We start from the raw sequence: 14353 nt of genomic DNA, 5'->3' as shown, positions 1-14353 counted from the left end.
CTGTGGAAGGAAAAGTTAAGCAAAATCTCATGCCCTCAAAGTTAACTTGCACTTTTAACATTCACAGAGTGTCAGACTGTGGGTAACTGTATCATTTGTGTGAATTCCATTTCAAAGATAAAAAAGGAAACAAAATTGTACCAAGCTGCTTAGGTTTGGCATTTTATAGAAGACTTGAATCTAAATTTAAATGTACATGTGGGCATGGGTACAGACATGCAGCACAGAGCAAAACCGTGAAGAGGAAATTAGGTGATAGAGCGTTAAGGACTTAACGCTTTGTTTACTCCTGTTTCCTGCAGAACTTCCCTTCAGGCACTTATCTTTATGGGCTAGTGTGCATCTGAGCAAACATGCCATTGGCTGTGGATTTCTGCATGCAAATTGGAGGCACCTGGCGACAAGCAACCTTGCAATTTTATTGGCAGACATTCAGTCTGTTGCTCCTACAAGTCTATGCAATGCAGGCCATTTCAAATACTGCACCCACTGACACCTAATGTTCTCATTATGGCGGTGTACCATTGTTGTCACAATATAGCAGCAATGAAAGTTTTACATCCAGTAGGTAAAGCCGCTAAGTGTGGAGAACAGCATCTTTACCAGACATGAAATCCCTCCAGGAGGTGAAACTAGAATTGGAGTTAATTACAGGATGGCAGGCAGTGCTTTTTTCCAACATCAAGTTCCTCATAACATATTCTCATATTAGAGCAGTTTTTCCCTTAGTGCTCCTGAAATGCAAACCGCCCGCCATAATTATGAGGCAGAGTCCAAATTTTGCTAAGCTGGCGACTGTAAACCAAGGCCTAAACTATCATTTCAGACAGAGGACTCTGGAGGCAGGTCTGGGTTGTGGTGGAAAAATGGTAAGATTAAGACGGGTTCAGGCAAGGACCTTGAGGGGGGGGGGTGTTGGGGGAGGCGGAGAGACTGACAGTAACAGGAACAGAGGGCAGTGACGTCAGGGTAGCAGGAACACAGGGGTTAATGTTAGGACAGAGCGGCCTGGCACAGCGGAAAGGGGGAGCTACTGGAGACTCAGTTACCCTCAGTTACCCTGCTGTCTGTCTCAGCACGACACGCCTTCAACAACAGGTCTATTCCTCTTATCTCTCCCTCATCTCCTATCTCACCACTCTCAGCAACACTGTTCCCCTGCCTCCCTTTATCACTACCAGTTAAACACTGAACCATTGCCTTCCTCTCCTTGTCACTGTGAATTAGGGGATGGTGGTACTCAGAGACAGGGTCAGTTTCATTCCAAATTAAGTCAATTTTAAGGAATGAATTGAAAGTCACTTGGATTGAAATTCAGCCATCATTTCATCAGCTATGGATTGAATTCCAGTTAATTTCTTGAACTGACTCAACTGAGGTGAGCTCTGACCACCACCATTTCCATCTGCCCCTGTCACTTTGGGCTTAAGACCACCCTTAATATCACCAGAAATAGCAATCACACCTCCAGACAACGTTCTATCACTGTGAGTTAAGCACAAACTCTTCCTAACCCGCCTCATCCCGGAGTTCCCTGTCAAAACCCAAAGACTCTTTTGTTGTTTACTGTCCTCCCAAGCAAACATCACAGACCTCTTTGTGGCCATGCCTTTGAGTGTCTCATAAACCTGGAGGTCTCACGCTGCTGAAACTTCACTGTATCTGGGGACGTTGATTCTACAATCTGAATTTAAGACACCAAGAACTCACCAAAAACAGCTTCTATATATTCTACACAGGGGCTTCTGAGTGGATCAGACAGTAAAAGCGCTTGTTCCAAGTGCAGGCTGAGCCTTCGGGCCTTGGTTTGAAGCCAGGGGTTTCTTCTCTGACAATGACTGGGATCCAACATCAGTGAAAAAAATCTGCCTTGTGCCACTGTGGATGGGGGTTTGTAGGCCGACCAGGATTCCCTCATTGCTCCACTCTCTGTACCTTGGGACTCGCCTTGGGCGCCTCTGAGTCACTCAGGTAATGCCAGGAGGATGCACCTGTTCTCTGATGGCATTTCCCTTCCGTACACTTCAAGGTACTTGACTTCAGGAATTATCTGGGAAAATAGTTGGGGTAGAAGTGCCTGTGTATAGGAATATTGCCCTTTCCTTGCACTCCTGAGGTAGCTTAGCTCTCCTAATCATGACAGTGAACATATACATTCCATGAAGATTTTCTGTATTCCTTTTCTTTTTTTTCCTGTATTTCTGCATACATGTTGTGGCAATGAAGCTCAACACCAGCATTACAGTTTTAGCACATCTGTTTATTTTAAGTTTCCCATAACTGTTCTGTCTGATGATTTGTGTTCTTGGTGTTTTGTTGTGTTTTCTGGTAAACATGTACATTCTACATTACCTGTACATTTTGATTCTGTACATTTTGTTTTTTTTTGGTGAACTGCTGGCTTTTGTATACACAAACGGAAAAGTGCATGTGCATTTGCATCACATCAGTTTGTGAAAACCACCTTACAAAGCGTATGCAGACAAAGACACCATTAAACATTGTCTCCTCTGTGTAGCTAGGGTGCTCTGTACTCTGTAAGACATTTAAAATGCTTTGAATGAGACAGCCACTGTCCGCAGCAGCAGAGGGGGAACCTGGTTATAGATTTTTTGTCTCTACTGTTTATATATAGTAACTTGTGCACCTGCACCCTTCTGTAAATAAACACCAGCCTTACACCATATTTTGGACTCTTGTGTTCATCTGCCACCTCCCTTGGTTGTGTTTGCCCACAACCTCCTGACACCTTTACTTAATTTTTAAAGAATTCCTTTATTTGCATCCCATACAAACACATTTAATTTACCTCAGTAAAACGCAGAAAAAGTACCTGGTAATTTATTCATGTCATTTCCTATATTTGGAGAATTACTACATTGAAAACATCCTCCAACGTGAACCACAGATAAACGCTTTCACTGCAAAGTGGGGAACAGAAACTCATTGTATGAATCTATGAGGTCACTTGTTTGCCCCTAAGTTAGCGCTGAATCAAATGGGTTTGGTTGTTTACCTTGTCTCAATCAGTGTCTTACAGGAGGCATGCATGACCCCACACCTGAAACCTAAAACCACAGGGTGGACTCATGAAACAGCAGAAAAGGGCTGTCTGGCGGATTCAGAAAGGAAGCTACTCCCCCCACCCCCACCCACACCACCCACAAAATCAACTTAGGCTGTTCCAGAACGAGCAGTCCAGCAGTAGCCATGAATGACTCCATCTTCCACACAACTAAAAATATCCTCATGAGGTCCTTGAAAAAAAAAAACAGCGAAGAAAGCACACCATTCTCACTCACTACCAGATATTTTTAAGCGGTGACTTTTATGTGACGTGAAATATGTTAAAAATATATCCTTCCCATGAAGTTCATATGACATCCTTTCTATTGAGGTAGGTTTGGTTACTTTGGTCACAAACCTTTTCATCTACACTTTAGACCTGAGACTGTCTATGCAATGAGTTTAACGATGAGTTCTCTTAAGGAAAAATAATTAGCCACAAACCCAGCAAACAAACATGAATCCTTTTCTTTGAGGACATATGCAATAAGCGATAACTACTACAGCAAAATTACGGCTCCAGTCTCCTTGACCACTGTTACCTACACTTTTAAACTGGGCCTGTGTGTGTTGGTGGTGATTTGGGATTTCATACCTGTTCATACAGAACCTCAAATCCAGCACTGATGGGGTGTATGGGCTGGCTCTGAGGGTCAAAGGGGAAAAGGTGAGGGGCTCCGACGGGGCTGTACTCACAGGTCTCCCTGTACCAGGCCGTAGACGCTGTGGATGTTCCAGCTGTAGCCGCCAAGCAGGACGATGACCAGCACCACGATGACCAGCGCCGGCAGGCCCCAGCTCAGCAGGAAGTAGAGCAGGTATCGCTGCTCCGTGTGCTCGTCGTTCATCACCAGCACCTGCCAGAAGTTCACCGCCTGGGGGGGTGACAGAGAGCTTAAAGAGGAAAGCAGGCCCCCGTCCCACATAGTGAGAAGAAACCCACCCACAGGCTAGACCACAAAACCCCACTCGCTCTCACACATGGGGCTGAATTCCCTCACAGGTCTCATGATCTGACAGGCTGATCAGCGCAGGCTACTAACACATACAAGACATCTGAGGTGACAACACTGTGGTAAAGAGAGGACGGTTTTGCAGGAGAGTGTGCTGTTTTTACCCTCCTCGGTGCTGACTGAGAGTTTTATGTCACTGCATCATTTTAAAAAATAGCACACGGGCAGTTCAATTCTTCAATATCAGCAATATCACTATAACAGGATTATCAGTTTATTTTTAAGACTGGATTGAGTATTTGTGGAAGGGGCCTTGTCAGGTGCTGGTGCGCTGTTATGTAATTTTTGGAATCTCCAAGGTATGTCGGCTGGCAGAGTATTACAGTGGCTTCCATGCAGGCTCTCGGATCTGATTTCATTAAGGCAAAGCTGGCAGCAGGCCAGCCAGAATCCCCTGCTGTAATTGGTCGGCCAGGGGTTCTGATGGAATCGACAATGGGAGTCTTCAGTGTCAGCATAGGGTAGCGTAAGAGAATCCTGGCGCCACGTGTCCAACCATTTAGCAGAAACCTAGTACCCTCGACAGGGACATTTTCTCGGTTCAGTGATATCGATCCATTAGGTTTTAGCGTGACATGCCAACATCATTGAGGAGATCAGCACTGTGTTCACGAGGAAGAAAAAAGGGACAATGAATGGTTCTATCAATGCAAAAGACTCAAGAAAGCCCACAAATAATGTTGGTGCTTTGCACATGTGTGCGTATGAATATGTGAATGTGTATGTGTGTGTGTGTGTGTGTGAGACAGAGAGAGAGAGAGATAGAGAAAGAGAGAGAGTGAGAGGGAAAGAAAGAGAGAGGAGAGATGACCTGAAATACTAAGAACAGTCACCTAAGGTAATTCTGACTAAAATTTACAAATTTTTGTAAATTCAGCACAACCAAAGACTATGCGCATATGGCTGCTATTCTTTTTAGGGCACAAATACTTTCCAATGTGAATCACCATTTACCTCCTCCACTGGAAAATAGCACAATTAATTCCATGTGTTCCCAACTTTTACAGCACACAAACTCTTTAATGTGCAATTTAGTCTCATCGCGACAAATTGCATCGTTTCTCTGATCTACATAGTGCCTGCACAGAGGTTTTCACTTCAAAATCTTTGTCTTCCTTTGAAAAGTTTAGCCAAACTCTAGCACGTACGACTCTGTCCTGATCCAGTTTTATAATGGTGGGAGATTAGTTAACCTTATGTTCTGAAGCTAATCTGTTAACGCTTCAGAAGAAAAAAGAATAAATGTCAAGTGCCAAGAAAGATTATTTCCTCTGTGTAAACAGCGCTCTCTGATTTCTTTGTCGGACGTCACCGCGAAAGTTAGATAAACTGTGGAGAGGAAAACAAGCTCTGGCTGAAGCTTAGCTCAGCCAGGGGAGGTTTTTCGACGGGCAGCCTAGAAACCATGTCCTTCAGAGTGACCTGTGGGAATCCTGCCGCAGGTGTTTACTGAGACACACTGCGCATCGGCACACATTCTCAGAGATAGGACTGGATGAACGTGAGGTTTAGTCACTAGCCGAGCGCTTGTGGTCAGAAGCACTGGCACGCCGCACGGCCCCCAGTTGTGCCGCTGTGAATATTTTGAGGCGGTGCACAGAAACTTCCCAAGAGCTGTGGCAGTTGCAGGGGAGTTACATCATAAGGGAAGAGGTCATTCAGCTGGGCGGTGCTCAGACTGGGGTGAGGAGTGGGAGGTCCACCGGGGGTGATGGAGCGAGAGGTGACAGAGCGGGGTCACGCAGGCAGGACGTGGAGCCATCACCGCAACAAGATTTAGGGAAAAAATGTGCGGGGAAACACGTAGCCAGCCCAGCATCCCTCTGCAGCTTACATAAAAAAGTGTTGCATAAGAGAGGGACCCTAATCATGTTCTCTGCTCAGGAGAGGAGTGAGAGTTACAGAGAAGGAAGGCTGAATGCTCCAACCAATCTTTGCAGAGTCTTTTGAAAGGCACACCTCTATAGAATTACTTCTAATTAACACCACACCCGTCCTCCTTTTCCACAATTACAATGCCTCCCTTGTAACAACCCAGGTCCTGACAGTCAGTGTGCAGTGAAATAAAATTATATTTATCTTTGACGTGAACATTTTTTCCCCCTGCGTTATTTTTACAACTTTTCAAGAGGAGATGTACCGGAAAAAAAGGGATTTGCGAAGGGCAAAGCCTGCAAAGCACACATCGAAGTGTTATTTTAGAACTTTCCAGAAGTACTCTTTGAAACACCCCAGTGTTACTCCACAGTTACTACGCATGGCCATTCAATACCTCCTATTGTCTGGTTTGCCTCCCCTGAATGCGTTCCATTGTCCGCCCGGGGGCAGACGTGCAAATGTGGGTCATTTTTGCCAACGCATGACTTTTCCAGCGCCCTTTAACATATAGCCCTCACACACAGGGGTCCTCTGTGTGAACAGCTCACTCTTTGTTTTATGCCTGCATTTCGGCCTACTCTTGATTTGCGATTTGAAATTCACAGGTCCGTTGATTTAGCTGTTTCACGCAGAGATGTTCACATGAAAGAAATGCAACATATTGAGATGCTTTAAGTTCTCTGAGCAAAGCTACACAAGTGACAGCAGTCATTCTTAGTCTTTGAAGCAGATGAAAGAAATGTATGTGAATTAATATTTCACATTTTTTACTCTTTCCTGTCTTGGGAGATGAAATTACTCAATTCATTATATAAGAGGCCTGCTTATACCAGTAGGAAGCAAAGCTAATCTCAAGTTAGAATCATTCCTTTCCCTGCGATATTCACAGAAGTGAAAAAAATGGACATTATTATCAACTACTGTCACTTTTATGTGGAGGTTGAGTGGAGTCAGATTGCCTACCCCTACACAGACTCTGACTTGCAAATCCCGTCGGAGCAGTCACTACAACCAAAGAGAGCAAGCTGATCTTTTGCAATTCAGATTTACTGTGCCTGTTTGTGTTAAATCCCCATTCAGTGCTCAGGATTCTGAAATATCTCCTCCAGCAATCAATTCATGTTCAGTACAACTGACAAATTGCATTTAAAGTTTCATTTGATAATTGTAATTAACACTATCATCTACACACAACTGGACTTGAAAATCTTCTCCCAGAAAAGAGCATACTGAAATGTTTTCACACAAAGAGGAGGCAAAATATTTTATCTCATTCCAACCCCAGGCTGACCACAACTCACCACATCTGTGTCTGCGCACATGCTTATCGGAGGGAATGTAATGTCTGAAATCTGTCCTGAATTGTGTGTTGTGCGCAGAGATGAGATGAGTGTATTGTACATTCCACATCCTGTCCACACTCCCTATAACAGCCCTGTGGAATTGGTTCCAAAAAGTCTCACTCTCTTTCCCCAGCTGCTTAGTCTGCAAGTGGATTAAAACATTCTCAAGAGGCCTTGCAGGCCTTCTATAAGAGCTATTAGCGCATACCCCTGTTTCTTTTTTTCCTTATCGGACCAGTACATTGGCACACAGAGGAGGCAGGGGTCGCTATCAGGTTGTTGTACTTAACAGAAGCCTATTGGGCCATTTAACTGAGGGACACACAGAAAATTACCAGAAAATGAAACACATGAAAGTTAAAGAAAACATAAACTGAAGCAGCATGCAACAAGTACGCTTATGAGACTGTGGGTCTCTCAGGTATTCAAATATCCTGTTGTTGGCACCAGTGCGTTTTGGCCATTTTTGGAGCTCAGCAGTCCTTTGGAGGGAACTGATTACACATAGTCTTGAATGGCTGCTCTGCATGTCTGAGACGCCTCTGCTATGCCCTGACCTTATCTGTGGAGTTCTGTGGCAGCTGATGCGCAGGCACACGTTTTTCCCTGTCACGTGACGGGGGGCACGGCAGCTTACCTGGATGAGCATCCAGCTGAACTGGCTCAGGTGGAAGTAGTGGGAGAAGAGGCCCAGGGCGGCGCAGCTGTCGTCCGACAGCAGCCGGCCCCGGAAAGCCGACACCAGGAAGCAGATCTGAGAAAGCAGGGGAGATGCGTCAGGAGAGCCTGCCAGTCACCACTTTCCGGCCTGTGTGCGTTCTCCTGAGAAATACCTCTCAGCTCAGCACAGGGTTACATGGCAATTACTACACATGCACTGAGGAGGCAGCAGGAAGCTCAGATGCACTGTGTTTGCACATTTTGTGTGTGTCTGCCAATAATGTAAATGCAATGTGTGTGTGTGCGTGTGTGTGTGTGTGTGTGTATGGATGGGGGGGGGGCGACTAATGTATAGCAGTGAGGAAAAGCTACGTTAAAGAAAAACAACAGAAAAAAATGATTCTCCCTAAAATGCCCTTCAGGAACCTGGTACAGCACAGAGGAGACGTAAAAGGACACAGTGTGAACAGTAAGGCAGCAGTAAGGGCGGGGTGGGAGGGGACGGGCTGTGTAAGATATCCAGAAAAAACCCTTGACGGAAGCTGAAACCACTGCCAGGCTCTGCAGCTCCCTGATCGGAACATTTGATTACCCCCCAGAGGAGTGGCTCAGGGCTGATCAAGCCGGCAGAGGCTAAGAGGCCTGTGCCCCATTATGTAACACAAGTCTGCCCAGGCCTGCATCAGCACACCCCTCTCACCCCCCCTCCCCCCACCACCACCCCCGAGTGGGTCACAGCAGGGTGGGTGAGTCAGACTGGGGACTGTCCATCAGCACTCCCTGGGGTCAGGGCCAGAGGACTGGGATCAGCCTGTCTCTCCCTCCCATTCTGTCACCGGCTGTGTCATTGAGTGGAGGGCTGGCGACGTCATGCCTGGTGACACCCCGCCAACGCTGGGCCTCTGTCTGCCTGCCTGTTAACCTCTGAGTCATCCCCACATCTTAATTCACACAAAACCAGAGAGGGAGACAGAATGAGAGAGAGGCAGAGAGGCCTAAGAGCACAGTTACAGAAGAGAGAGAAACCAGATAAAGGGAGGGAGAGAGATCGAGAAATAAGGAGAGGGGGCTCGAGAATCTGTGAGACAGAGAGGAGGAGGGGGAGGAGGAGAAGGAGGAGGGGAGAGAGAGAGAGAGAGAGAGAGAGAAGGGGCTAGAAAGTCTGTAAGAGAGAGAGGGACAGACAGAGAGAAAGGGCTAGAGAATCTGTGAGAGACAAGGGCAGAGACAGAGAGAGATCTGGAAAATATGTGTGAGAGAGAGAGCAACAGAAAGAGCTAGACAGCATGTGTGTGAGAGACAGCAGAAGACCTGTCAGATTACCAGTTTCTGAGGGGTGATGGATGGCCTTACTGAAACGGCTGCACCTGGATGCCTGGAGGATAAACTCTCATACCGCTACCCTAATTTTCTCAGCATCATCACCACTATTATGAACTACAACCCCACCATTCACATGTCGCAGGTCCAGATAAGATGACATAACGTGTAATTACTGCAAGACTGCATTTCACAAGTCTAACGCACAAGCCACTGTGTGATAATGACATGTTGTTGTGATGTTCTGTAATTAGCATAACATTTGCTTTCTTCAGCACTGTAGCAGTACCCTCACTGAGTAGATTCTTGCACACAGCAATATCATAACCATATGGAAAAACAACAGAGCATACAGTTTAGGTTTATTTCTATTTTATATTTCTGCCTGAACTGTTACTAATAGTATTTTTGCATTTACTATAATTTAATTCCAGTAGCTGCTAAAGAAATCATGTTTTGTTAAAAAAATATGAATGTGTGTTTTGGCCATAATGATGTACTGATGGGCATTTCTATATAGAACATGCTGTGGAAACTCCACTTATGTTCAAACTGTAAGTATCTTCTGTTGTCACTAAAATAAGATAAGACACAGCCTGAGCCATTTGGAGGCACAGACAGATATCAAAGACTCTCAAAGATGTCAAAGCAGTTGTGCCTGTATCAGCAATAAACTAGGTGCCATTTCAAAAGTACTGTTAATAAGGGGTTAAACTGAGTCAACAGTTCCTAGCAAAGCCTTGTGTTATCAAGAACATTCCCATCAAACCAGGAACTCTGCATGTGTTTTTTTTTGTCCACAGAATATTGTGCGAACTTCAAAACACTTCAAGATTTATGGATTTTTTAATATCACCTTTTTAATCACCCTAATGCTCTGTAAAGAATCTAAAAAAATCCTATCAGCTGCATCACACAGTAATTGAAATCCTTTTACTTTGATCTTACAATGGGCCGTGACTAATTATACACACTTCCAAGAGCAACAACACTTGGAATAAAGGGACTACAGACTACATTGCCAAAGTTGCAGTTGGCATTTTTCAAAATGCCACCTCCATAGAAACAAGGTACAACAAAAACATTATGAGCTTGTTCAAGTTACCCCAAAAAGTGAGTGCAGAAGCATCCTGCAGTTAAGAATAGCTTGGTGAACCTAATTATATTTAATTAAGCTTCTTTTATTTGAAAGATGACAATGATGGGGGCATGCCAATCAGGGGAAGGAGATTTGTCTGCTATAACAGACTGAACCTTCCAAAGCAAACAGACTGAAACCCCTGCTCACCACAGCTGAAGTCATTCCACAGGGCTGGGATTACTGGCAGAAACTCTGAGTCTCCCCCAAATGATGACACTTTAGGATTTTCCATTTTTGAGACATGTTTGCTTATACTCAGCTGTCTGGGGAATTAGAAAGGGTGGCACAGACAGTAAAACAGACACTTACCGTGTGATAATGTGTTTTAAAATGCAAACATGCACAGAGATAGAAAACAGTTTTTACCCAAGTGAAAGAAATATGAATGAACATGAATGAATCTCTGTGGCCAAACGGAAATAAACATCCAGAATAAGTAAGATCAAGTAAAAATCCCATTCCGCTTAAAAAGCAGCCATAGGATTAGAGAATTTCTGACAGACATCCAGACCCTTTAAAAGGAGAAAAAGGCCCTCAGAGATAGGCATGAGGGCAGAGATGTCTTGGAACATTGCCCTGGCCAGATGGCTGCTGGGATGTGAGATTCCTGGCAACAGTTATTTGGCAGTGGACACCGTGATATTGCCAAGGGCACAGTACACCCTTGGCCAAAAGAGCATCCCATCCGCGGTCTAAGTTCACACGTTACCCCTGCATTCTGGGTAATAACTCGCTGCCCAGTAAACCATGCCACTATGCCAGGACTATTGATCTGTTTTTGTTCAAGCTCTGTTTCTGGTCAAGGGTTAAGTAAGTACTTGAAATTTCACACATTGCACAATGCAGCAAAAACATAAACAGACATTGAAATTATGTTTGAGCCAGCAGAGTTTTCAGTGTGCGGCTTTAACATCTTTTCATGGTTGGTCAATACATTTTCATTTCATGGAAGAGGCAGGCCTTCTTCTCCATTCAAGTTCACAGTCTTGTCCTGAGCCAGGTTATTGATCATAAATGTGACAGTTAATATAGTCTCTGCGAGTGACTCTGCGTCTGTGACCTTTTGGCTGACTCCATGTCAAGCGCTTTTAAAAACCAAAACTACTTGCATAACACCTGAGGCACAAGGTGTGGAAAGGAGTGTTACACAGCTAACTCACCCAGACGGGAAGCACCGCCAGGTCAGTGTAATTAAGGCCTTCAGAGACATTTGTGCTTGTCACATCTGCCATAGAGCTCTGCTGTTTTCTTTTTCCAAATGACCTTTAGGTCTCATGTAAGCTATATTAAGTTATTTAAATATAGGTGCATAGGGCTACACTGTAGCAGGTAGTACCAGTCAGCTAGCTGCTCCTTGTTTTGTCAGACATCTTTGGACTGGGGGTTCATTATTAGGCCAGTGTGAGCGCAGGAGTCTTCTAGGAATCCCTTAAAATAATAATGATAATTAAGAGCCATTAGATGGCATATTACTCAAACTGATCTGAGATCAGCTGGTTTGCGCTGTCTGCTTGGCCAGATGGACCAGCAGCATGACCAGGACCTCCTATAAACCCATCAAGTCTGACAGGTAGCAGGGGGAATGCATGACATGCAGGGCATTATGGGATACCGCTAATGACAGAACACAAACAATCACAGAAGAGGCTTAAGGGTACTCTCGGCTCCCCTGCCAACAACAGCAGGTCACGGAACATTCCCTCACGCAGGGTCTTCAACGAGCGCTGACAAGCACATCTGCAAGTGCTTGGAAAGTGCATTTGCAGATGACTGTTTTTTTCCAAATGTTCCTGGTACTTCTGCATACTATGCCTGCACATAGTTTTGCATTTGGTTTATTGTACTCAGATGCCATGTCTATGCAGACAGGAGCAGCCTAGTCATATCCACTGTTTTGGAAATGCTCCACTTGACAAACCTGTGGGAAATTGCTTTGCACTGGGTCAACCCGTCAACAGCCCTGGAACTTTGAGTGCTGCTGTTTACAACTCTTAACTCTGTTAAACTCTGTTACAATATTAATTTAGGCAATTCACAATGACACTATCACTAGTGTCACAGGTGTCACTTTGATTTTGCCTGGCCAATGTTGCTGTACTCTGTAAATTAATAACTTATTAAACCCATTATGGTCACGAGTCAATAAAGTTCTTCAGTCTGGTGAGATGTTTAAAGATGTTTACTGCCTATATCAATGTTATTGGTAATCAGCAGGTCAGCTTACGACAGCACAGTAAAGTCTGTACAGTGCTACAGTGACTAGCCAGACTTTAACAGATTTAAATCCCTCAAATTACATCGTTACTACCATAGTTTTTTACAAATGCCACGAATATGAATCTGTAACTTTATATAAGCTTTATAGCAATGAAAAGCAATAAAACCTTGAAGCCTTGATTCAAGGTCAGATGACAACAAAAAACCATTTATTATGGTCGCTTTCAGTAGTGCCTGTCAGCGTAAAGGAGACAAAAACACGTGTGCAATAAAAAGACATCCCTGAACCCGTCTTATTGGCATGTGGCTCCTGTAAACAATAGGGTGAGTCCACTGCTGTTCCAGCCAGTTCCTCTAAGAGACTGACCAGTAACAGGGGGAGGGTGACGGAGTCTGGAGGTCAGTGTTCTTTGGGAGCTGGCAGTGTGATTATGAAGTGTCAGTCCCTTTTTTTAGAACCCCCTAATCTTCCACCAAATCAGCACTCTTTTATATAACAGCCAGCACAGTGCCCACACTTCCACAAGCGCCGACCAACTGTCAGGTCAAATACCATTTCAACTGACCACCCTTGCCATAGTTCTATTGGTACACATAAGTTTGTTAACAATATTGGATATCTTAACAGTCTTGAGAAATACCTTATTTCTCTCTCGCTTCCATTACTGGTATAAATACCTTTATTCCAGAAAATGGAGGTTGTGTGACTCCAAACCATCGTTTTCCCTGGTCCAACAGTGCTACCCAATGACTGCTCTGTAACCCAGGCAGAAGCAAACTACCCGACACCTGCAAGCAGGAAGTGGCAAATTTCCTTATTTCCACAATAAACAGGCACAAGCTGTGCATACACTCTAAACAACAGCATTTGGTGCTCTGTAATTACACACAATTTTCTTTGCAGCAGGTTAGCGTCTCACAGAGTTTCCGGGCATCAAAGATCCCCCTTGTAAGCACGCTTCCCTCCGCACATTAATCTAGTCTATCTGCAGGAACAAGGCACTCTGAACAAGCTGCTGAATTTGACAAAAAAAGTGTCCTAAAATCTGATGACACCCCTTCTCCACCGGAGACGGCATGCTGACAACAGATGGCCCAACACGTACCGGGGGGAAACGGTGCCAGTCGAACTTAAACCTGGCCGGAACATTAAGGCACATACATCCAGAGTGTGGAGGACTGCAGAGGGCTGGCCTGGAGGATTTTCCTGTCAGACAATGGAGCTAAAAAGCCGAGGAGGTAAACAGAGCCTGGCGCCAGCGCAAGCAGGCTCCTAAAGCGCGTCGCAGCGAGGCTCCTCTGATTACCGCCAGCGCTCCCGCAGCAACCCCCCCCAGGACTGGGGTCAGGTGTGCTCGCTCCCCGCACCAACGAGCCCCTGCCTGCGTGAGTCCCGGTATCTGTGTCTGTGCCGGATGCGCATTAGAACAAGTGGCAGGGACAGGAAAAAAAAAGGGCCTGCCTTCAAAAGAAAGCACCTCTGTTTGCATTTAAGGGAAAGATCCCAGGACGATACAGCAAAGATAAATAGTGCTGTATACTGTAAAACGCTCACGCTCACGCTGAACTAGATAGCACCCATATGCAGGCACACATTTTTTTTTCTTACTTTAAAGATTTACGACCCTAAAAGACTGTGATGGGGTCGGCAGATGGCATGTCTTTGAAGGAGACAGGACGCACATGGCAGGACCTAATTCATACAGCCAACAGAT

At 45.0% G+C, this 14353-nt stretch overlaps 1 protein-coding gene across 1 annotated transcript in view; it reads right to left on the bottom strand.

The window, feature by feature from the left end:
• The window catches only part of adgrv1 (adhesion G protein-coupled receptor V1), a 139956-nt gene that overhangs the window by 25505 nt on the left and 100098 nt on the right, over positions 1-14353 (bottom strand). Inside the window, 2 exon segments of the mRNA XM_036527651.1 lie at positions 3763-3941; positions 7938-8054. Coding sequence (XP_036383544.1) covers positions 3763-3941; positions 7938-8054 — 296 coding nt within the window.

This window comes from Megalops cyprinoides, chromosome 4, assembly GCF_013368585.1.
Source record: "Megalops cyprinoides isolate fMegCyp1 chromosome 4, fMegCyp1.pri, whole genome shotgun sequence".
NCBI lineage: Eukaryota > Metazoa > Chordata > Actinopteri > Elopiformes > Megalopidae > Megalops > Megalops cyprinoides.
Note: the sequence above shows the minus strand (reverse complement) of the source record. Positions and strands in the feature narration are given on the sequence as shown.